The sequence below is a fragment of the Chiloscyllium plagiosum genome, chromosome 19, assembly GCF_004010195.1.
Source record: "Chiloscyllium plagiosum isolate BGI_BamShark_2017 chromosome 19, ASM401019v2, whole genome shotgun sequence".
Taxonomy (NCBI): domain Eukaryota; kingdom Metazoa; phylum Chordata; class Chondrichthyes; order Orectolobiformes; family Hemiscylliidae; genus Chiloscyllium; species Chiloscyllium plagiosum.
The window spans coordinates 16235001-16260786 of NC_057728.1; the positions used below are offsets into that span (position 1 = coordinate 16235001).

The 25786-nt window shown below is 40.4% G+C and overlaps 1 protein-coding gene and 1 long non-coding RNA gene across 4 annotated transcripts in view; one reads left to right on the forward strand and one right to left on the reverse strand.

The window, feature by feature from the left end:
* Positions 1 to 16820, reverse strand: part of ptprz1a (protein tyrosine phosphatase receptor type Z1a) — a 264158-nt gene extending 247338 nt beyond the window's left edge. For 2 of the 3 annotated variants that reach the window (XM_043709180.1, XM_043709179.1), the window contains exon 1: positions 16233 to 16820. In XM_043709180.1, coding sequence (XP_043565115.1) covers positions 16233 to 16284 — 52 coding nt within the window. In that variant the 5' untranslated portion in view covers positions 16285 to 16820. The remainder of the gene's footprint in view (positions 1 to 16232) is intronic. The other variant, XM_043709181.1, reaches the window with a different exon arrangement.
* Positions 16371 to 25786, forward strand: part of LOC122559544 — a 58170-nt gene continuing 48754 nt past the window's right edge. The window contains exon 1 of the long non-coding RNA XR_006314454.1: positions 16371 to 16450. This is a non-coding gene — a long non-coding RNA (uncharacterized LOC122559544). The remainder of the gene's footprint in view (positions 16451 to 25786) is intronic.

A 25786-nucleotide genomic window follows, 5' to 3' on the forward strand; every position in this document is an offset into this window, starting at 1 on the left:
TTAGGGAACATCTTCGAGACACCCGCACCAATCAACCAAATCGCCCCGTGGCTCAACATTTGAACTCCCCCTCCCACTCTGCCGAGGATATGGAGGTGCTGGGCCTCCTCCACCGCCGCTCCTTCACCACCAGACGCCTGGAGGAAGAATGCCTCATCTTCCGCCTCGGAACACTTAAACTCCAGGGCATCAATGTGGATTTTAACAGTTTCCTCATTTCCCCTTCCCCCACCTCATCCTAGCTTCTAACCTCCAGAAACTCGATCCCCTGACCTGTCCGGACTTGTCCGACCTGCCCAGCTCGTTTTCCACCTATCCACTCCACCCTCTCTTCCCTGACCTATCACCTTCATCTCCTTCCCCACCTACCTATTGTACTCTATGCTACTCTCTCCCCACCCCCACCGTCCTCTAGCTTATCTCTCCATGCTTCAGGCTCTCTGCCTTTATTCCTGATGAAGGGCTTTTGCCCGAAACGTCGATTTTGCCTGTCCTCGGATGCTGCCTGAATTGCTGTGCTCTTCCAGCACCACTGATCCAGAATCTGGTTTCCAGCATCTGCAGTCATTGTTTTTACCTCATTGTAAATCATTTCTGATTTACCTTTATTACTATATTCGGCAGGTCAATTTACTTCAAAATCAAATAATTGAGTTGTCCTGTATTGTTCTGAGGGTGTTGTACTTAAATGCACACAGTATATGAAACAAGGTAAATGATCTTGGAGCACAGAAATTGGCAGGTATGATGTTGTGGGCTTCACATAGGTATGATTGCTATGGGGCTCAGGGCTGGGAACTAAATATCCAGGATACATATCCTATCAAAAGGACAGTCAGATAGGCAGAGAGGGTGGAGTTACCTTGTTATCAGAAATAAAATTAAAATTGGTGGAATGAGGTGATATAGTGTTGAAGGAACGTATGGTAGAGTTGAGGAACCACAAAGGAAGAAAGGCCCTGTTAGGAGTTAAGTCCAGGCATCCTAGAAGTTGTCAGGATGTGGGGCAAAAAATAAATCAGGAGATTGAAAAGACAAACAAGAAAGGCACTATTACAATAGTCATGTGGACTTCAAAATGCAGATGGGCAGGGAAAATAAGGTTGGTAACAAATCCCAAGAAAAGAAAATCATGGGATGTCTATGGGGTGCTCTTTTGGAGCAGCTTGTGGTCGAGCCCACTAGGGAACAGTCAATTCAGGATTTGATGTGTAATTAGGGAGCTTAAGGTGAAGGAACCGCTAGGGGGCAGTGACCATAAAATAGTAGGATTCACCCTCCAGTTTGAATGGGAGAAGCCAGAATCAGACGTAATGGTGTCATAATCGGGTAGAAAGAACTACAAAGACATGAGGGAGGTGCTGGCCAGATTTGATTGGAAGGGGAGCCGAGCAGGGAAGATGACCGAGCAGCAATGGCAGGAGTTTCTGGGGTTAATACAGCAAACAGCAGAAATTCATCCGAAGGAAGAAGAACCATACTAAGGAGAGGATGAGGCAACCGTGGCTGACAAAAGAAGTCAGCATAATAACAAAAGAAAAATTGTACGTTCTTGTGAAACTTAGTGGGAAGCCAGAGGATTGGTAGCCTTTCAAACCCAGCAGAAGACAGCTAAAAAAGAAATAACAGAAGCAGATGAAAAATGATGGTAAGCGAGCTAGTAATATAAAAGAAGATTTCAAGAGTTTTTAAATATATATTTCAAGGTAAACAATGGCAAGAGTGGACATTGAACTGCTCAAAAATGAGGCTGGAGAAGAGTAATGGGGAAACAAAGAAGTGGCAGAGGAACTGAATAGATGAATTGCATCAGTCTTCACAGTGGAAGATATCAGCAAGATACCAGAACTTCAACAGAGAGTTGTGGGCAGAGGTGAGTGTAGTGGCTGTTTATGGGTGAAAATGCTGGGGAAGCTGACAGCTAAAGGTGAATAAATCACCAAGACTAGATGAACTCCATCCCAGAATTCTAAAAGGTGTCGCTAAAGAAACTGTGCAGACATTGGTGGTGATCTTCAGGAATGACTGGATTCAGGGAGGGTCCCAGAGAACTGGAAATTGGTTAATGCAACATACCTGTTTAAGAAGAGAGAGAGGCAGAAGATGGGAAATTACAGGCTGGTTAGCCGGATCTCAGTACTTGATAAGGCTTCAGAGTCCGTTAAGTATGAGATTATGGAATATTTGGAAGTGCATGACAGAAGAGGGCTTTGTCAATGCCTGACAAATCTGTCAGAATTCTTTGAGAAGGTAACAAGCAAATTAGACAAAGGAAAACCACTGGTCATTATCTATTTTGATTTCCAGAAGACATTTGTTATGGTGCTACACAGGAGGCTGTGAAATAAGATAAGAGCCCTGCGTGCAGATCAAAGTACTGACATGGATAGAGGATTCGCTGACTCACAGAGGGCAGAAAGTGGGGATAAAGGGGTCTTTTTCAGGATAGTAGCAGATGAATAGTGGAGTTTAGAAGGGGTCAGTGGTTGGGGCCACAACTATTCACACTTATAAATTACATGCAGGGATGGGTAGTGTTGAAAAGGTTACAGAAGGACTTGGACAGGCCAGTCAAGTGGGCAAGGAAGTGGCAGATGGCATACAATGTGGGAAAGCGAGAGGTTATGCAATGAAATCAAGATAATTGGAGAAACCCAGCAAGTCTGGCAGCATCCATGAGAAGAAAGCAGAGTTAATGTTTGACTGACTCTTCATCAGTCAACAGACCCAAAGCATTCACTCTGCTTTCTTCTTACAGATGCTGCCAGACCTGCTGAGTTTCTCCAATAATATGTTTTTGTTTTCAGTTCTACAGCATCCACAAATCTTTATGTGAGGATTTGCACTTTAGTAGGAGAAATAGAGGTGGAGACTATTTTATAAATGGGACAAGGCTTTGGAAATCTGAAGCAGAAAGGTACTTGGGAATCCTCGATCAGGATTCTCTTAAAGTTAACATGCAGGTACAGTTCGATTCTCCTGTTCCCTGGATGCTGCCTGACCTGCTGCGCTTTTCCAGCAACACGTTTTCAGCATGCAGGTACAGTTGGCAATTAGGAAGGCAAATGCCAATGTTAGCATTGATTTGAAAATGGCTAGAATACAAGAGTAGAGGTGTACTGTTGAGGCTGTATAAGGCTTTTGTCCCAGCCTCTGGACTACTGTTTTAGCCACAGTACTTATATGGCTGTTCCCATTCAGTTTCTGCCATTGATAATCCCAACTGGGGCTGATTCAGCAATGATAATGTGATTGAATATCATGTGAAGATGATTTGACTCTTTCTTATTGGAGATGGTCATTACCTGACTAATAGGATTCACATAGAGATAGAGATTCACAACATGGGAACAGACCGTTTGGTCCAAGTTGTCAATGCTGAGCAGATATCCTAAATTAATCTAGTCCCATTTGCCAGCATTTCACCCATATCCCTCAAAATCCCTGCTATTCATATACCCATCCATGTGTCTTTTAAATGTTGTAATTGTACCAGCCTCCTCTGGCAGCCCATTCCATACACTCACCACCCTCTGCATGAAAACGTTGCCCCTTAGGTTCTTTTAAAATCTTTCCCCTCTCATCTTAAATCTATATCCTCTAGTTTTGGATTGCCTTACCCTGGGGTAAAAACGTTGACTATTCACCCTATCCATTCCCCTCATGATTTTATAAACTTCTATTAGGTCACCCCCTCAGCCTCCGATGTTCCAGGGAAAACAGCCCCAGCTTATTCAGCCTCTCCCTATAGCTCAAACCCTCCAACAATGACAACATCCTTGTAAATCTTTTCTGAACTCTTTCAAATTTCAATTTCCTACAGCAGGGCAACCCCAGAATTGAGCACAGTATTCCAAAAGAAGCCTAACCAAAGACCTGTACAGCCACAATATGACCTCCCAACTCCTCTATTCAATGTACTGACTAATAAAGGCATACGTATTAAATGCCTTCTTCAGTTTCTTGTCTACCTGTGTATCCGCTTTGAAGCAATTATGTACCTGCACCTTATGGTCTGTTTGTTTGGCAAAACGCTCCAGGATCTTACCATTATGTGTATAAGTTCTGCCCCGATTTGACTTTACAAAAATGCAGCACCTCACATTTATCTAAATTAAACTCCATCTGCCACTCCCTGGCCCATTTGCTCATATGATCAAGGTCACATTGTACTCTGAGGTAAGCTTCTTCACTGTCCACTACACCTCCAATTTTGTTGTCATCTCAAACTTATTAACCATACCTCCTATATTCATGTCCAAATTATTAATACAAATAACAAAAAGCATTAGTAAGTTTTGAGAAGATTTGTAGCTCAGGTTGAGGCTCTGGATGTAGGTTTGCTTGCTGAAGGTTCGTTTTCAGACATTTCGTCAGCATAATAGGTAACATCAACAGTGAGCCTCTGGATGAAGCACTACTGGCATGGTTTGCTTTCTATTTATGTGTTTAGGTTTCCTTGGGTTGGTGATGTACATGAACATCAACTAGCCACAAAAAGACATGACCCACTCTCACTGGTATCCTTACATATGGATGAGGAAGGACACCACTTGGACTGGAACAACACATTTATCCTAGGACATGCCAAACAGAGACATGCACGAGAATTCCTAGAAGCATGGCATTCCAACCGGAACTCTATCAAGAAACATATTAATTTGGATCCCATTTACCACCCTCTGAGAAAAAGAATAGGAAATGATGTCACCACAGGAAATGACATCACCCACCCAAGGAAACCTAAACACATAAATAGAAAGTGGGCCGTGCCACCAGTGCTTCATCCGGAGGCTCACAGATTATGTTATCTAGTATGGTGACAAATCGTCTGACAACGAACTTTCCAGCTCAGCAAGCAAACCTACATCCAGAACAAAATGCATTATTAAGGAAGTGATAACAGGACATTTGAAAAGTCAAAATGCAGTGCAGAGTTGGCAAGGCTTTATAAAGGGCAAGTCGTGTTTGACTTATTTGAAAGAGTTCCTTGAAGATGTAACTACTGAAATAGATAATGGGGAGTCCTATATAAAGGGTGTCTTGACTTTCAAAAAGTATTTAATAAAGTGCCACAGAGAGGTTTAATAAGACAAGGTAAGGTCACATGAGGTTAGTGGTAATTTATTAGCTTGGACAGAGGATTAGTTAACCAACAGAAAGCACTGAGTCAGGATAACTGGGTCTTTTTCTGGTTGGTATGCTGCAACTAGTGGAGTAACATAGGATTTGGTCCTTGGTCACCTTCCCAACTATTTACAGTTTTTATCAATGCCTTGGGAGTAGGGATAGAAAGCTCTATTACCAAATTTGCAGATGACGGTAATATCGATGGGAAAGTAAGTTGCAATTTTAAAAATTACATATGTTCATGGATAGCTTATGTGAATGGGTCAAAATTTGGCAACATCGAGGGCCTGGCCTGCGCTGTATTGTTCTATGTTCTATGGTAGATTATGTGTAATGTGGATAAGTGTGAGGTTATCCAAACTCTGAAAAGAATGGAAACTTATTATCTAAATGGGGAGAGACCTCAGGGTGCTTAGGTGCAGAGGAATCTGGTTACTCTTGTGCATGCATCATAGAAAATAGTACTCAGGTACAGCATGTAATAAGAAAGGCACATGGAATTTTGGCTTTTATTACTAATGAAATAGAGTATAAAAGTAGGAAACTGTTCCTGCAACTGTGCAAGGCATTAGTGAGACCTGCATCTGGAGTATTGCGTACAATTTTGGTACAACTTAAGGAAGGATGTGGTTCCATTTGAGGGGGTTAAATGGATGTTCACTACATTGATTCCAGAGATGACAGGTTTGTCTTATGACAAATGATTGAGCAGTTTAGGTCTATACTCTCTGGAGTTTAGAAAAATGACAGAGATCTAATTGAGGTATAAAAGACATTAAAGGAGGTTGACAAAGTAGATGTAGAGCAAATGATTCTCCTTCTGGGGCAATCTAAAATGCGAAGTCGTAGCTTTAGAATAAAGGGCCGCAGATTTAAAACACAGTGGAGGAGGAGTCACTTCTCTCTGATGAATCTGTGGGATTCACTTCCCCAGTGTCTGAGGAAATAGACAAATTGTTAATTAGTAATGACTTTTGGGGGAGAATAGGCAGGAGATTGGAATTCAGGCTCAGATGAGATCAGCCATGATCATATTAAATGGTGGAGCAATCTTGAGGGACTGAATTACCTAATCCTGCTCCTAGTTTTAAGTTTTTTATTGTGTGTTTCATGGTTTGTCCCTTCATTTATGTAACTGGCATATCTTAGGATTGTCCCAATGCAAATCATCTATATAAATTTTGGATCCAGCTCTGATCCCTTAATACAAGCCACATTTTCTGCTGTGAGCCAACTACGTATTTGTGTTTTCTCTTGTACCTTAATGGATGCATTTTTACAACAAATCTCTTTTTAAATACATCAAGAAATACTCTATAGATACTCTATAGATAGCACTGCTGCCTCACAGCGCCAGAGACCCGGGTTCAATTCCCGAGTCAGGTGACTGACTGTGTGGAGTTTGCACATTCTCCCCGTGTCTGCGTGGGTTTCCTCCGGGTGCTCCGGTTTCCTCCCACAGTCACAAAGGTGTGCGGGTTAGGTGAATTGGCCATGCTAAATTGCCCGTAGTGTTAGGTTAAAAGGGGTAAATGTAGGGGTATGGGTGGGTTGCGCTTCGGTGGGTCGGTGTGGACTTGTTGGGCCGAAGGGCCTGTTTCCACACTGTAAGTAATCTAATCAATCTTTTTAAATATATTAAATCTAAGTTAAATTAAACATTTAATGCTACTTTAAAAGTTGTGATAGAATTGAAGAGTAGTGAAGTTATGCTAAAATTGAACAGAAACTTCAGTTAGATCAGACTGGTTAGAACAACAGCATACGGGTCATATATAAAAGGATATAGAGGCACTGGAAAGGGCACAGAGAAGATTTGTAAGGATGATAGCAGAAATGCATGATGTACATGGTGGCTCAATGCTTAGCACTGTTGCCTCACAGCACGAGGAACTTAGTTTCCATTCCAGCTTTGGATGACTGAGTGGCATTTGCATGTTCTCCCCATAGCTGTGTAGCTGGTCAGGTGTTCTGGTTTCCTTTTATGGTCCAAAGATGTGCATCTCAGGAGGATTGGTCATGCTAAATTGCCCACAGTGTCCAGGGTTTTGCAGGCTAGATGGGTTAACGATAGTACATGTGGTTCTGGATTAGTGGTGCTGGAAGATCACAGCAGTTCAGGCAGCATCCAAGGAGCAATGAAATCGACGTTTCGGGCAAAAGCCCTTCATCAGGAATAAAGTACATGTGAGGATAGTGATGCTCTTTGGAGGATCTGTGCAGACTTGATGGGCAGAAAGGCCTCCAACTGCACTGTAGGGAGTCTATGATTCTACAATACATATCATGAAAGCACTAATGGGTTGAGTTGCTTTTCTTTCAAACAAAATACGGCGAAGACTTAATAGTGGTCTTTATGAAATGCTTTGATACAGGATACTGAATGTTACCTTTTGTGAGGAAGTCCATAACTAGAGGGCATCAATTTGGGATAGTCACCAAGAAATTCAATAGGGAATTCAGAATAAACCTCTTTACCAAAGAGCAGAAAGAATGTAAACTCTGTATCACAGGGAGCAGGTAAAGCACATGGTGTAAATGTATTTTAGGGGAACCTGGACAAATATGTGAGGGAGAAAGGATGGTTACAATGATAGATTTAGATGAGAAAAGATGAGAGAAGACTCAAATGGAGTATGAACACTGACATATTGCCTGAATGTCTTGTTTCTGTACTAGATATCCGAGAACTTTAATTACAAGGCGACATATCATCTCATTGGCTTCTTTACTGTCATGTCCTTCCTTTTCTATTCTCTCTGCTTACCTTTACAACAGTTTGACTCTCTGAAATCTATCTGCCTTAATTATTTATTTTAACTTTGAAAAATTTTGGTTCTTTTTTCTGTCTTTTTTTTGGGAGTAGACGTGTTTTGTAATAAAATGATTTTCAATTTCTTCCAATCAGCTTCTAGACCTGTCAGCTAAGCAAGGGCTTAAATTCTCATGGGTTATTTTTGCTCTTACGTCCCATTGTCATATAGATTGGGACCTCTATGTGCTAAAATTTTGAGCTTGCAATATCCAGTGCTGGCTTTGGACCAAGTTACAACAGCTGTGCTTCTGTTTGAATAAGCCTTTGCTCTCAGTTCTCACAGGAGGCTCGCAATAATTTTCAACATAGATAGTCACTTAATATTCAAGTCTGGATGTTGTCCAGGTCTTGCTGCATATAGATGCAGGCTGCTTCAGGATCTGAAGAACTGTGAATCATACTAGACAATGTATATTCATCGATGAGCATCCCCATTTTTGATATTATGATGATGGGAAGGTCACTCAGAGAGCTGAAGATAGTTAGGGTAGGACACAACTTTGAGGAACGCCTGCAGTGATGCTTTAGGACAAGGTGATTGATGTCCAACATCCACAAACATCTTTCTTTTGTGCTAGATGTAATTCCAAACAGTGTAGAGACTTCCTGATTCCACTGACTCCAGTTTTACAAGGCTGCATTTGGTCAAATGCTACCTTGATGTTAAGGGCAATTAACCTCACTTGCCCTGTTGAATTTACCTCTTTTGAGCATGTTTGGACCAAGGGTGTAATGAGGTCAGCAGCCAAATGACAACTGTGTACAGCATGGAAGCAGAATCAAATTCGATTCTCAGCCAACACTCAAACTTACATACTTCCATACGTCCAGGATCTGGGTAGGAATCAGTTAGGAACTGATCAGTCTTAACCTCTTCGTCTTAGGGAAGATGAAGCTTGAACGACTGACACCCTGGAAAATTACCTAACTTAACACTGCTTCTGCTGTCTAATTCATGAACAAGAGTGGTCACCCTCACCCAGGGCATGGAGGAAAGCAAGCTGAGGAGGAACGAAAAACCATAATATGATTGAGAAAAAAAGATCTCTGATGCTATTTCAATTTGAACATTTTGCATAATGTATGATCATCATATCAGTTTATTAAAAAGGCACAGTGCATGGCAAGTATGAGAAAAAAAATTAATTGAGAAAAGATGCAATAATTCCCCTCAATGGCACATCAAAATGTAAAGGTGTGATGAAGATATATATTTTTATAATGTTGTTTCTGGGAAATTGCATAACATGGGGCAATGATGTATTATGGTCTCTTGCTTTGACAGAAATGGCCAATCAAAAAAATTGTTGCTGTGCAAAAGCAAGCAACCAATTCTTTAATCTATTTTCTGCAGCTTCTATGCTAATTGTCAAAAATATCTATGTGAACAGCTGATTATTTTTTAAATACATCTTAGTACCTTAATTTCTTTGGTATCATTAAGATCAGAAGACAAACAGAATTGGAGACAGGAAAAGTCAATACTACATGCTCACTTGAGTTCACACACTGCATCTGTGTGGATGATTCTCCTCTATTTCCTGTTCAAGTGTCATATCCCTTACATCCACTCACCGAACAAGCTCTTCAGTGTTTCAAAATATCTTTGTTCATTCAGCCAAGTTGCATTTAATTACCTGAGTAAGTTAATGAATCTAAACATAAAGAATATTATTCCAGAATGCTAAGACACTCATCAACATCCAATCCTGTTCCTAATCTTCTGCTGGTCCTATACCAAAAAGCTTTACATACTGTCGTGAATAGTTCATGGTTCATGTTAGTATTCTACAGGTAGTTTTAATTATGAAGAATAAAGTTGTAAAGGTTAAGGGAATGAAAATGCTGGGCTTTTAAAAAAAAGCCAAAATATCTCAAATAAATAGCAGTTCAAAGAGTGAACCATTTTAAAGCAAAGTCAGGAGTGATAGGTCTTTAAAACATTAGATGGGTTTATCTAGCTAAAGAGATGGAGACATGATATCTGCTGTTCTGGCAGCTAAGGCAAGCCAGAAAAATGCTTTCTGTTTGGAAATTAGAGTTAATTCAGTTTTTAATCACTCAGCAAACTCCAGCCAGTTTTATGTCAATCTAGGTGATCAGATCAAGGAATCAGTAAATGGGGACTAATTAATTTAAACTTTGAGGGCACTCCAGAACAAGCTACATGCCATGAGGATGAGTGGAGCTTCAGGAAATTCTGTAGTTTCAACTTCTCCTGATGATTTCTGAGAGATCTCAAGCAGAGAAGAGCTGATATCAGCTTGTAGCTCACACAGAAGTCAGCCAAAGTAAGTGGTAATCAAATGTAAGCAGAGCAAAATACTAACTTCGCTGACCATGTGAATAGCAGGAGAGGACTAATCTTATTTTAAATTTTGTGGGGGGAACAGAAGCTTTAAGAATGCTTAGTTTTAAGCCAATGCAAGAATCTATAGTGGCCCCCACAGTCGTCTGGAAAAGAAAGCAAACAACAAATTATCAATTTGGATCTAAGCCAGTCATTGGACAAAAGCAAAACAAGACATCTTTCTTTGTGGATCGAGTTTATTACCTACACAATTCTACAGCTCCTTCTGCACATTGGTCCCCCTTTTATTTATTGAATATCAGCTTGTGTTGATAAGTTATGCCATATCTCCTAGAACATTTAGGACTTGAACTCAGTCTTTTTAAGAGGTGGGAACACTATTATTGCACAAGCAACATAGAGTCATAGAGATGTACAGCATGGAAACAGACTCTTCAGTCCAAACCATCCATACTGACCAGATATCCCAAACCATTCTAGTCCCACCTGCCAGCACCCGGCCCATATCCCTCCAAACCCTTCCTATTCATATACCCATCCAAATGCCTCTTAAATGTTGCAATTGTACCATGCTCTGCTCTTTTTTTATATCTAGCCAATCGATCAGTTGATTTATTACCTTCTACCACCTACTTGACTACTTGCCAAACCTACACAAATTAGCTTGGAAGTACTGAAAAATAACCAACATAGAGGACTGAAGCATTCATGATCAAAAGATGGTAAATTAAAGATTTATCTCTGAGAATAGCTGAAGGGGATTAATGATAGTCTCCACAAGACTGTGCATATTTGTGGTTGTTCCCTGTAGAAGTAAATAACTGGGAGATATTATAATATGAGAGAACTCTTGGGAGAAGTAAAAAGTAAACTGGGTATTATCTGGGTATAAGCTATGATGATAAATTGACTGCATTTTCTTGGTTTAATTTGTTCTAAATACAAGAAAATTTGCATTTTATTTAGACAGCAAAATTTTCTAGTGATAATGCAAGGTGTCCTGTTTTCTCTTTAAATGTTAAGGATCTTTAACCAAATCATAACCTCCCACAATTTCCTTCATTTATTTTGCAAAAGATGACATCACTCCTCATAGATGTCTAAAAAAAAAGAGAAAGATCTTTGGCCCATGGAGTTTGTGTCGGTCAAAAGTAACTGTCTAACTATGCTATTTCCCATTTTCCAGCACTTGGCCTAAAACCTTGTCTGCCTTGCTTGGCATTGCAAGCGTATATCTGAATATTTCTTAAACATTGAGAGGATTTCTACCTCTATCTCTAACTCACTTCTAACTCTAGTGAGTTCCAGATTCTCGCCATACTCTGAGTGAAAAACATCTTTCCTCACGTCTCCTTGAAACTTCCCTTACCTTACAACTATTTATTTTAGTCTCCTCCACCAAGCATTTTCCCCATCGCCTCACCCCAACATAAAAATAAGGTGAGCTCACATAGCAATTCTGCACTTCTCACTAATCTGAAAACACAAACATCTTTGCAAGCCCTTCTTTGAATCTTATCCATTGGCTCAATACTTTCTATTTTGTAACTATACAGTAACCAGAAACTAGAAACAATATTCCAGTCATGGCCTCATTAATGTTTTATAGCGTAACAGTATCATATTCTGGGATTGTCTTTATTTCTATAGATTCTCCACTTAACACTGTTGCTTGCGATTCCTGAAATGTAATGTGTTAAAGGTTTCAACATTACAAAAGTCATCAAAATCACCTTATCTTTTAACTATCTCATTGACCAATAAAATCACACATTTTAAAAGCTTTTTATGAACATTCAGCAGCTTAAACTTTTGCTACTTCAAAACAGTCATTGTAATAAGCCATTTTAAATGTAAAATTATTTTAGTTTACCAGTGAACAAAGTGGTAATGTAATTTATACCACCATGTTGTCTGCCCGTAAACTCAATAGTTTTCTTGTAATCACTATTTGCATTTTATCTGTCTAGTTGTTAAATCTGTATAATTATTTTGAAGCTCAAACTTTCAGAACACAAATCAACCAACTTTTGTGCAGCAGCATTTAAAATTCAGTGATGGAACAAAGGTGAAGACGTTAGACAGAGAGATGCAATCTATTCTGAGGTCCAAAGAAATGCAGAGATTTTTCAAAGGACCAAAGCATGTAATTATTGTGCAAAGTCTTAATTAAAAGTACAGCCAACAATTGTACTGTGAGCACCAATGAAAAATTAATTGGGTCTGTGAAGAATAGGAATTCTATTTTTCCAAAACCAATTGGACCTTAGTTCAAATGGGTTTGGTGATCTGGTTAAAGAATGAGAACATTCCGAGCAATAAAATGGTACAGAGCACACCAGAAGCAAAGTATGAAGTGAGAGTGTATTGGGATGCATTTTCATTTGCTCCATGAAATATGAATCTCTGCTGCATCATTATGGAATGTCACAGAGCAATGTCCCAGATACTCCTCAGAGAAAGGGTGATAAATTAAAAGAAGTGACTTCAGCAGACTCTTGGCAGTTAATGAAAGGTGAAAGTTAATAAGGAAAGGTAACACAGCTACAAGAAATGAATCTATAAACATATTACTCATTTCCTTCAAATGTTACTCATATCTTTGAGGTTGAAAAAATGCTGGACTTATTTGACCACAAGGCCTCCTGAACTGAATTGAATTGAATTAGCTTTATTGTCACATGTACTCAAATGAGTACAGTCAAAAGTTTATAAGTTGCTACATACAACGCCATCTTAGGTGCAAAGGTACCTCGGTACAGCTTCTTCAATTACAGATTCTGTGCCATAATGACATAAGGAAATTCAATTAGCAAACGATTCCAGAAAACTTTAATACCAATAATGATATAGCATTACCCCACAATGTAAACTCCATTTGTTTCCAACGCAACAACAGATTTTGAGCTACTCACAGTTTATGTCTGAAATACATATCAATTTCCTTAAATGAAGTCTACCCTGGGACTAGAACACGGGAATCCATTCTGAGGAGAAGGAGCAGCAGCAAAAGGAGAGAAGGAAAGGCCAAATTGCTCAGAAATTCTCGCATATTTTCTAGTTAGCTGGATTACTACTCAAATTGTCCAAGCAACTATGGATGGCTGAAGTGAATCCCTTTGGAAATTTCAGGTAGTTACCTCAGAGGTTTGTGGAGGCAGTCATGAATGTAAATGTGGTTGTGGCATTTTGACTTCATTTATAAAGCAAAGGTTTCAGTCCAATGTTTTATCTATAAACTTATTGGCCTCGTTGACTATTAGACAAGCTATTTATTGCCCAATGATACCAGTTTTCATTTCACCGGCTCCATGCTGGACTTCACTGAAGCTCACAAAACCCAAAAGAACCATTTCAAAAGGCCAAACATCTCCTGTCTATTAGTAATGACTTTCAAATACTTGAGTTGTGTTTGAGAAAAATGCATGTTTTTCTCCAAAACAGGTACAAATACAAATAATGAAAAACAACAAAACATTGGTAAGATCAAAAGCAAGGAGAAAGCTCAAGGATAAAAAAGAATGAAAAAGAAATGCAATTTTCCGAGCAAGGAGTCAAAGTTAATGAATTAGAAGGTATCAGTTCAAATGAAAACCAGTTTACCTTCACCAATTTTTCAATGTGGATGGGGATTGACCAATCAGCGACTATCAAAATGCAATGAAATAGTTGAGTTTTATTTGGGGAAGTTAAGTGAAAGCACTACTGAAAATTGAAGGTCAGTATCTATTGAAGTAATGTTGTAAAAATGTTTAGCTTTCTGATCCATTTGGCAAAATATAATCTCTGAGATGTGTCTGTCTACAACTGCATTTTTGGTTTTAGTCATAAGGCAACTGTTCTAAATTGTGGTACAGACAGCTGAAAATCTGATTCGTCACAGGGTTTGTGAGTAGAAAGCTGGACAACTAAAGCAAAAGGGTGTGTTTTGGTATTCAAGTAAGAAGCACAAGGATTCATTGAAGATCTGTGTCCGTCATTTAATGCCATCATCTGCAACAATTCCAATTGTCAGAACACAATAAGGTGGATGGAACACAAAACAAGTATTTGTGGATGAAGGTGTGCCATTGACAGTTCTTTTCCTTTCGTTTCTTCTCTTAGATGCCATAGGTATCAATCTTAAGGAAACCACTAAACCACAAACGAAAGTAGCTCTATATGGTGTGGATACAAACAGATTTATCATATTACAGTCATTATTATTGTCAGACTTTAGAGAAAAGAATTGCAGTTGTTAATGAGTTTTGGCATTGTGTACACTCCACCAGCTCCCTTTATAATTTTCTATTCATCTATAGATATTTAGATTATGAAGCAATATTCCAGAAAACATCCAATTGTCTTACAAAATGCAGATGGCACAGTATTAGTCACATGAATAAGTTAAAACAATTCTTGACTCTCTGAAGTGAGAGTCAACCGTTTATCAACTGTTCGACAAATCAACTGTTCTTCATGCGAAAGATATTCACTTGATTGTGATAAAGACTTAAATTGTTGATGTGACTGTGACCTACACTTTTAAGAACACATTATAACTAATGCTAAATTATGAGACATTCCCAGTTTGCCCTTGAAGTCACAGAGAACTGCTCAGCCCAGACCGACACATGACCATTTATCAGAAAGGACATTCTCATCGCTTGCCTGGGTTGGGTTTGAACCCAAGCGGCAGATGTGAAAGAATATGGTTCAGCAGAGTTCATACACCACCTGCCGCCAGCAGCAGCCCAGCCCCCAGCCGACCCCCTACCGCCCTCCAATCATTTTGATCCAACTTGTCTCAGGAAACTAGAGCACTGGGATTACTAGCGACATAGCTGACTCAGTCGAAAAGGTTTGTGCTTAGTGTGTCCCCTCAGTCAGTAAGGTCGGATTTAGCCATAGACTGGGATTAGTAGCACAGCTCGAACAGGGAGCCCCGGTCAACGGCACCCACCCGATGACAGTATTGTATCTCTTTTAAACATCTGTACGGGACTTCTCTTTGTTCTCACAGACTCTCTCCTCCATACTAACTTCAACCCTCATGAAGAACATCTCCAGAATTACCGACTGTCCCGAACAGACGCTGACACCAGAAACCGGTGTAGAACAAAGGGATGTAAAACGCATTGAGGCTTGTCATGAAATGGAAAGGCACTGAGGCGAGTAGCCGCTTCTGCAGGAGCGACATGTCCTGCACTGTATTGCATTGTGTCAATCTGCACCAGTGCTCAATTGCAAAAGAAATACTCTTCACCTGAATTACAAATTAAACCTGGATATGCAGGTGTTTGTCCGTAAGGAGGGTGAAGCAGAGGGTGCTCCCAGCAACAACTGGCCATAAAAAACCGAGGAAGCATTTCTTGGCAACATGAAAGATTACACATTAAGGGAAAAGGCAGATGCGATATTCCGGGGGCTGCCAGCAAATCAGCCTGCCCGGTTTGATCTCCTTAAACATCCCCTCTCTCTCTTAAAACATTCGCACTGTTCTCGCTTCTCCAAGTCTCCTCCCTCCCCCTTAGGTTTGCAATAGAGATGCTGTGGATATTATTATTTGCATTCCGTTGCCAAGTCTTGCAACAACTGATGGCTCCCCCACCACCCCACCACCCAGATACCCACCCCTCGGTCCATCTGCTTTTTCATCAGTGCAACTGAGCAAGGAGATTGTCCTTTCGGCCTGGGGTCCACACTGGAACGCTCAGTCACCACAACTCACACAAAATCGAAAATAAAATACTCACAATAAAAACAGATTCTATAAAGATGGGCTGCCGTTTGGGTGCTGGTTCCCATGAATTTCGCCCCCATTGTAATGGAAGGCACTTTCTCTCTGTTCCCATCCAGCCCTCCATAAGCTTCAAAATACTGTACAGAATGTCACTTACGCAGGGCAAACCAGGCAGGGATTGGGACTTTCCTGTTTTAAAACAATTGAAAGACGCAATGGAAAAGACCGGCGGCTGGGGGTAACGTTGCACTCACCGACTTGACAGATACAAAGGATAGCAGGAATCCAGAAAGCCTCCGGCAGCATGTCCAGCGACCCTTGTCCCTCCACAAACTTGCTGGGGCTTGGTGGAGCAGGATAAGTCCTTCTGGTGAAGAGATCCCTGTGCCTATGGCTCCGGCGGAGCGGCAGGAGACGGGGATTGAGGCTGTGAGACCAGACAAGCCCGAGTGACTCCGGAACCGCCTTCACGGTGAGGGACTCCAGAGAGAGTGAGCGAGTGTGTGAGCACAGTAACTCAATGTAACAGAATGTGGGTGTGCGTGAGAGAGAGAGAGAGAGAGAGAGCCTCAGTGACTGGGACAGACTCTGAATATGAACGCCTGGCTGTAACAGGCACTCTCACTCCTCCGAATGTACAAAACGAGGTGATTTGAGTCAAGCTAGAGCTGTCAACTTTGTGCCAGAAAGTGAGCTGCCTGTGTATGTGTGTGTGTGTGTGAGAGAGAGGGAATGTCAGCTGCCTTTATGCAGGGAATTGGATTGTAGGAGCTCCTGCTGTCAGCTAGCTCCTGGCATTTAAACCTGGCTCCCAGCGATGTCACAGCATGAGAATGGCGTATCTACATTCCTATGGATCGTTGGCTCGGGAGGAGAAGGCGTTTAACAGTAGAGATGCCAGAATGCCATCTAAATAGGTGACACCGGCAAAGCAGCCAAAGGGCCTGTTGAGTGGTTTACAGGGTGCAGTTGCCACCTTGGTAGCACGCTGCTGAACTATAACATGACCTGAAGAGTGCACAATAAAGCCAGACCCTCACACAATGTCCAGAGCTGGTGCCCCTAAGCGTTGGCAGCAAGTGCAGCATCCCTGCTGGGTGTACACCCGACTTGCAGTATAACTCCAACACAGCAGCCACCCGCACTTCAAACGTGCCCAGGTGTTTGACCTGTTTGAATGGAATGATCTTGATAACAGAAAGGTTTAGGGTGTAGGTTTGCTCGCTGAGCTGTAGGTTTGATATCCAGATGTTTCATTACCTGGCTAGGTAACATCATCAGTGGCGACCTCCAAGTTGTCAGTGAGCAAACCTACACCCTAAACCCCTACCTGAGCTGCAAACCTTCACAAACCTTGCAATAACAGAAAGGTTTCTTTTTTCCCCACCAACTGCCAGTTTGTATCAAAAGGAAAGCCTGGGATTCTGTCAGAGCTACATATTCCCGCAGCCCGTCCTTATGGTACAATTAAGTACCACTCAGCTGAAAGGCGCTGGGTGTTATAGGGAGGGCCTGCTTGCAGGTGGTCTCAACTGCAGCAACAGTGTAGGTGTGATTCTTGGTGTGTGAACTATCAGTGACATTTTGGATGCTGGTGCAGGGTAGGCAGTTGCTGAATGTGAACAAGTTCTGACTTGGAATAGCATGAGTATGCGTAGTTATGGTTTCTGAGACAAACAGCATCAGGTGAACCTTCAGCCCTCTTTGAGTGTTGGTATACTGTACACTAAATTAATACAGTTACCTACTTTACAATCTTGGTAATGGTTCTGTTCTCAGCTCAGTTGAAGCAAAAGCAGAAAAACTTAACTCCTGTGTTATAGGAGATTCCAGGACAAACTTGGCAATGAGATAGAGTCTGTTTTTTTGAGTCTATTGAGAGAGACAATGATAATTTTGCTAAAGAAAATTGAACAATAAAAGTTTTAAACTTGAATGATTAAAAACATCTGAAATGCCTTGTGCAAATGGTATATGTTGCATTCACTCACAGTTTTATTTGTGTCATTAATGGCCATTTTCCCCTTAGTAGCACTCTTATTTTAAAATCCTGAAATGTATTTGTACAAACTCAAATGGTTCACAATCAGGTGACTTGTAACTGAATACAGATTCTCACAATGGGTTTGAACTCTTGCTTTCTGGATCACAAATCCAATAGGATAACCATTACAGCACCAAAGCCCTGATTTGGATTGGCCCTAGTATCAAGCTCTGTACAATTCTTATAGAAATTGATAACTTTAATGGAAATTCAAACTTCCAGTTAATAACTGAATGATTTCATGTTTTAAACATTTGTTTGAAAGAAAAGTCTAAAAACACTTTAAACGAAACACTACCTTCATAGGCAATTTATATTTAACAACAGAACACTTAGTCGAACTGAGAAAAGACACAATGTTCTGACCTCAACTGATGTTATTATTGGACAAGTCAGGTACCAGTCTGAAACTTGGCTTAATAGATCATATTTTGACTTTTGTTATTTAATAGGTTGTTTTTTAATAATTGAAACATAAGCAAAAGATGCCGCAGACTAGGTTTGAGCAACAAAATAGATGTTTATTACACAAAAAAAATGGAATAAACCAAGCTACTTATATGTCACATAATTGGAAAGATTTCAAAACACACACAAATACAATTCCATTTATCCCAGCACTATCACATTACAGTACTCAAACACTGGACTGTGTTTGCTTCTCTATCATATCTACAGGTTTAAAGCAACTGTTTCATTCAATTCTTGTTTGGTAACCTCTTCTTTGATTACTCATCCAACAAGCTTAGATTTTCTCAGCATCAATTAACATTGCTGACTTCTAACTGAAAACTTCTGGTCTGGAACTTACAAACTTAAATCCTGACACTGGCGAAACTTATTTCCTAACAATTCTAGACCATGTCCACTTTCATGAGGAACTGTTTCACACATCTAACATCTACCAAGACCTCTGAAAACTGCAAAGAGAAGATTTTCAAGCTATGGGTTCATTTCCTAAGATAAAAAATCCTGATCTTGCTAAACTGAAAGCAAGTTAATACTCCTTAAAGTTTAGTCTACCTGCTTGGAAAGCTCTCACAATACAAACAATTTCCCATTATCACTGCAGTGATTCGCTCTCTCATAATGATTTTTTAAAAAATGACTGCATAAATACTGACGAATTAATCATTAAATTCTCTCAAAACCCACATGCCACTTGTTAAAATATAAACTCTAAAATAAACCATATTAATGTATATGAATCACACACCTTTTATCATAGCAGGCAAATTTTGCAGTATTCTTTACGGAAACATTAAATTTTTCAGAATCAAAACAAAATGATTCCTCACTCATAAGGGCTTATTTCTGTTCTTTCTTCCAGCCTGGTAATTTGCAATCTTGTAACTTAAACATTGCTTTAAAAAAGAGATTAGAAGCTGAAGCCTTTCATTTTGCACTCATCAAAATTAAGATACAAAAAGATTTAAATAAGGAGACATCGTTTTATAAAGACTAAGAAGAGGTTGCTGATTGGTAAGGCCATAATTTGCATGGAGATACAGCAAGACAGTTAACCATCAATCTTCATTTTCAGACCAGGCAGATAGATTCTGTTTGGTCTGTGCATTGTCAAGGGGATGCTGCAGAATTTGGCCTCAAAGCTGTGAGAACTGCTGGCAGGAGGGGTTTGGGAAAGTGGAATTGAGTGTGGAGAGACCTGTTAGAGGAGTAAGATGAGAGGTCAGACCTATGAGATGGAGTGGTTCTTTGACTGTAAAGATTTTTAAGAATCTATCTTTCAACTGAATTTGCCAGGACAACAATCAGGTCTCAATCATCGACCAGTTAGACCCTGCACACTATTAAAAAAAAACTGTGAGGATTTAAAGGAGGCACACAGTGTGTATTCATCCGAATCCTGTGGTAGCCATTGGTGCATTGGAGCTCATGATTCCATTGGAAGTCTTGATCTAAGCCTTAATTTGGTCTCTAACAATCAAATCATAGATGCTTATTGTCAGGCAAATTTCAGAACATATCACATGAGCCCTTCATTTTACTTTACATTTAAAGACACTTCCAGAACATAACAACCTTATAAGCCTCATTCTACTAACATGGTGAATCAGTGGTTAACATTGCTGCCTCACAGCACCAATGTGCCAGGTTCAATTCCAGCCTCGGGCGACTGTCTGTATGGAGTTTGCACATCCTCCCTGTGTCTGCGTGGGTTTCCTTTGGGTGCTCCAGTTTCCTCCCACAGTCCAAAGATGTGCAGATTAGGTGAATTGGCCATGCTAAATTTCCCCTAGTGTTAGGTGCATTAGTCAGAGGGAAGTGGGACTGGGTGGGATACTCTTCGGAGGGTCGGTGTGGACTTGCTGGGCCAAGGGATCTGTTTCCACACTGGAGGGAATCTAATCTAATCTAATCTAAAAAAACACTATCCAAGAGTTTGTTATCAAGCAGTGCATGACTAATTGTAACAGTGAGTGCACATGAGTGAGTTTCTTGCTCTTTTATTTGCAGTAATTAAAATGAATTAGTCTGCATTGTAAATGGTATTGTTTTTTCACTATGAGATCTTAATGTTGAACAACAACTGTTTTGTCATCATGGCTGCTTGAAAATTATTGTAAGCCAATATGAGCAAAGTCTCACGCCTACATCAGGTGAAAGTGAGTATAGCAGATGCTGGAGATCAGAGTCAAGATTAGAGTGGTGCTGGAAAAACACAGCAGGTCAGGCAGCATCCGGGGAGCAGGAAAATCAACATTTCTTCTGATGAATGGCTTTTGCCCAAAATGTCAATTTTCCTGCTCCTCGGATGCAGGCTGACCTGCTGTGCTTTTCCAGCACCACTCTAATCTTGACTCACACACCCTACTTTTAATCTGTGAAAGGCAGAGACTTCAAATAGCAGTTCTAAACAAACTTAGATCCACTGTCAACATTCTGTCAACTGCCAACTGTAAACTAAGTTCCTCAACATTTATCACTAACTTCCACTGGATACCACTATTCATTCTATTAATTTCAAAGCTTTGGCTCATTATTCCCTCCATGGCTTTGATTCACATGATATCTAATTCCTCATCACCTTGTGACAACTGATACTTTCTGCTTATTTGCATTTGTCCTACTTAATATGCTTCTCCTCACCTCATCCCCCTTCCCCAATCTGTGACAAGGCCATCAGACTTTACAGCCCAATGCTTTGGAATTCTCTTCATAAGTGCCTTCAAAGGCCTGGTCCGTATATACATCTTCAAACAACTCCCCAGGATCAATTTACAGTCAATTGTAATAATTATGGTTGATTTGTCTACTTTGTGAAACATCTTTGGATATTTCACAATGTTAAAGATGTTATGCTGGAGCCCATGATTGTCTCTTTACCAGTATAAAAAGAACTAATCAGATTATTTAAAAGTTTCAAATATCACCTTGAGCACTATCAATTGAACATGTGCAGTTAACAAGTGGAGCAAGAAGACTTCCTAAGGTAGCTTTAAAAATGAACCAGCACTATTAAAGCTGCTGTAGTTAAAATTATAAAATAATGTGTAAACATCTAAATCCAACATACTTTCCAGCAACACAAACGTATCAGAATTGGCATATGGAGATGCAACACTGCTCATATGCATTCCATTTTACATAATTGCGTATCCCTTTCCAAATGTGTTGGAAACTGTCAATGTACAATCAGGCTCACTTACCTTTTCTTATATAATAGGGAGAGTAAGATGCACCATTCTGATGAAAAATCATTAGGCTAGGAACTTTCTTCCCACAGATGCTACCAGACCTGTTAAGTTTCACCAGAAATTTCTGTTTTTATTTCAGATTTCCAACATTCACTGTTTTTTGTTTTGCATCAGAGTAAGATGTGCAGTTACATGATAGTTTATAGATACAATGGAATCACATTTTGTTCACAATAATTTGTATGCACAACCTTTACTTCTCTATACATAGTAAAGGCAAAGTTGCCATAGTCTTACTAGACTGTAGGGCTGCTCTCACATTAGAGAGAGGAATGCAATTGGTGGTGGCTTAACCTGAGGTGTGGAAATTGAACCCATGTTATTGGTATCACAAACCAGCTATCCAACCAACTGAGTTAGCTGACTTCATACACAGTATCCCTCCTTTTACTAACCTATGTTCTGCATATGAGAAAATCCATCCTTTTATGCAAGTTGTATTATTTCCTCTATGCAAATGAATAGCTTCTGTATATCATGATTTTCACTATAAGTATGTATTTATCTATCAGTTGAATCTTGATTTGAGGAAGAAGTCCACTAAGGAGTGCATGTGTCAGCCATGCATCTTCCTGTGACAGAATAAACCGATTCTTGACCCACAGACCTTTGTGCATATGACTCAGGATATGACAGTAGGTTGTGAACTGCAAATCAGTGGGATCTGGAATGCAAGATTAACTTCCTTTTCTTTTCTTCTCTGCTTCAATCTGCTTTATCATCATTGCGGCTCCACTTGATGGACAGATTGTTACCATTGAACGATTGGTAGCAAGTTCCTCCAATCATGAAAACCAATGCTGCCAGGCTTCAAGCATGTCAAAGCATTTTGAAGCATTTTCTGTGTCGTCAACTTAAACATTGGCCATTTGAGAGGTGAGGGAACAGGATCTGGGTGGTCATGGGGCGATGCTTTTTGTTGTATGGATGCAGTATCCATGTCCATTGATGTTAATTTGGCCGTTTTGCCTGGCTATTTCAGTTGACTTTAAGGACACCAGCATTAGTTCAATGATCTTCCTTTTGAATCTAGAGGATGCATCAGATGAATTTCTGATGGAATTTCTCTTGTGCTTTTACTGCAGTACAGGAGTGTAGTGATGTCAACTGCACGATACACTAACATTTCTCTTTGACTTTCAAAGATTGGTGTTGTCAAACAATTAAAGTCATAGAAGTTTGAAGAAGGCTGAGCTGATCCAATGTTGACTTTCTTGGTGAATGGTGGGCTTTTGAGAGATCTGGCTGCTAAAATATGGGACGTGGTCTCCATATTCTAGTATATATTATGGGTATGCTTCATGTAGGAAGAATCTTGCTCCATACTGTGAATAAGTGATTGAGAATGCACAAGGTTGTTTGGTTTAAAAAGAAAAAAATGTATAATACAAATAAATCACCAACAATCATGAAAATTGAATGCATTACACAAGCTTTATGGTATAGTAAGTGATATTTTCTGGCTCATGCCACACATTATGTACTAGATGTGGAGTGGATGGAGATGGCATATTTTTACACAAGAATACTGGAAATATGGATGTTTGAAGAATTATGTAGCTACAACAAGTCAGTAATGCAAGCTGTAGGAAGAAAGACAGAATACACGTAGAGGATATAAATGAATTTGAGTTATAAAGAGAGGCTGGGTAGGCTGGGACTTCTTTCCCTGGAGCATTGGAGGCTGAAGGATGACCTTATAGAGGTATATAAAATCAGGAGGGGCATGGATAAGTTGAATAGCCCAGGTCTTTTTCCAAGGGTAGGGGAGTCCAAAACTAGAGGGACTAACTTAAGATGAGAGAAGAAAGGTTGAGAAGGGACCTGAGCGGCAGCTTTTCCATACAGAGGGTGGTACATGTATGCAATGACCTCCCAGAGGACGTGATGGAGGTGAAATACAATTACAGCATTAAAAAGACATTTGGACAGGTACATGAGTAGGAAAAGTTTAGAGGGATATTAATCAAATGCAGGCAAATGGGACTAGTTATGTTTGGGATAGCTGGTCAGAATAGGCAAGTTGGACCAAAGGGTCTGTTTCCATGCTGTATGACTCAATGACTCTATACCATTGATATCATTTGACCAACTGTGGGACCAAGGAATCCTAGTAAAACTTGAATCAGTGAAATCAGGAGAAAACGTTGGCTAGGGATATACCTAGCACAAAGGGAGATTGTTGTAATTATTGGAGGTCTGTTATCTCAGCTTCAGGACATCGCTGCCCCCTTAGGGTAGTGTCCTAGATCTAACCATCTTCATAACCTTGGAGAGAGGGTACCCTGATGATTGGGCAATACTCAGCACTATTCATGACTCCTTAGCCATTGAAGCAGTTTGTGTTCATATGTAGTAAGACTTGAACAGCATCTAGTCTTGAGCTGATAATTGACAAGTGACATTCAGCCAACACTATTGCCAGACAATTATCATGTAAAATAAGAGAGAATGGAGCCACTGTCCTTAGCTGTTCAAAGGCATTACCATAATTAATCCCCAATTATTAACATCCTGGAGGGGATGACCAGGACTGAACTGAACTATTCATATAAATACTCTGCTCTAAATGCAGGGGATAAGCAGGGAATTCCATGGTGAGTAACTCATTCCTCGTGAACTTCCACACTCCATAAGTCAGAAAACACTGATAGAACACTTGCATGGATGAGTGCAACTTTAACAACACTCACAATACTTGATACCATCCAGGACAATCAGCCCACCTGATCAGCACAATATCCACTACCTTCCACAGCCATTCCCTGTACCAGTAACACACAGTGTGTATCATCTACAACTTGCACTACATTAACTCCCGATGACTCCTCTGAACATACTTTCCAAGCCCATGGCTCCTATTACCTTGAAGGACAAGCATATCAGATACAGTCTTAGAGTCATAGAGCTGTACAGCATCGAAGCAGACCCTTTGGTCCAACTTGTCCATGCCGTCCAGATATCCTAAATAAATCTAGTCCCATTTGCCAGCATTTGGCCCCTATCCCTCTAAATCCTTCCTCTTCATGTACACATCCAGATGCCTTTTAAATGTTGTAATTATACAACCTCCACCACTTCCCCTGGCAGCTTATTCCATACACGGACCAACCCCTGTATGAAAACGTTGCCTTTAGGTCTCTTTTAAATTTTTCCTGTCTCACCTTAAACCTATGCCGTCTAATTCTGGACATCCCCACCCCAGTGAAAAGATGTTGCCTATTCACCCTATCCATGCCCCTCATAATTTTATAAACCTCTATAAGGTCATCCCTCATCCTTTGATGCCACAGGGAAAACAGCCCTAGCCTATTCAGCCTGTCCATATAGTTCAAATCCTCCAACCCTGGCAACATCCTTATAATTCTTTTCTTAACCCTTTCAAGTTTCACAACATTCTTCCTGTAGCAGGGAGACCAGAATTGCTTGCAGTATTTCAAAAGTGGCCTAACCAATGTCCTGTACAGCCGTAACAAGACCTCTCAACACCTATACTCAATGCTCTGGCCAATGAAGGAAAGCATGCCAAACACCTTCTTCACTATCCTATCTATCTGCAACTCCACTTTCAAGGAACTATGAACCCACACTCCAAGGTCTCTTTGATCAGCAACATGCCCCAAGACCTTACCGTTAAGAGTATAAGTCCTGACCTGATTTGCCTTTCCAAAATGCAGCACCTCACATTTATCTCAATTAAACTCCATCCACCACTCCTCGACCCATGGCCCATCTGATCAAAACTCCGTTGTAATCTAAGGTAATCTTCTTTGCTGAAAAATGTGTTGCTGGAAAAGCAGCAGGTCAAGCAGCATCCAAGGAGCAGGAGAATCGACGTTTCGGGCATAAGCCCTTCTTCAGGAATGAGGACGGTGTGCCAAGCAGGCTAAGATAAAAGGTAGAGAGGAGGGACTTGGGGGAGGGTCGTTGGGAATGCGGTAGGTGGAAGGAGATTAAGGTGAGGGTGAAAGGCTGGAGAGGGGGTGGGGGTGGAGAGGTCGGGAAGAAGATTTCAGGTCAAGAAGGCGGTGCTGAGTCCGAGGGT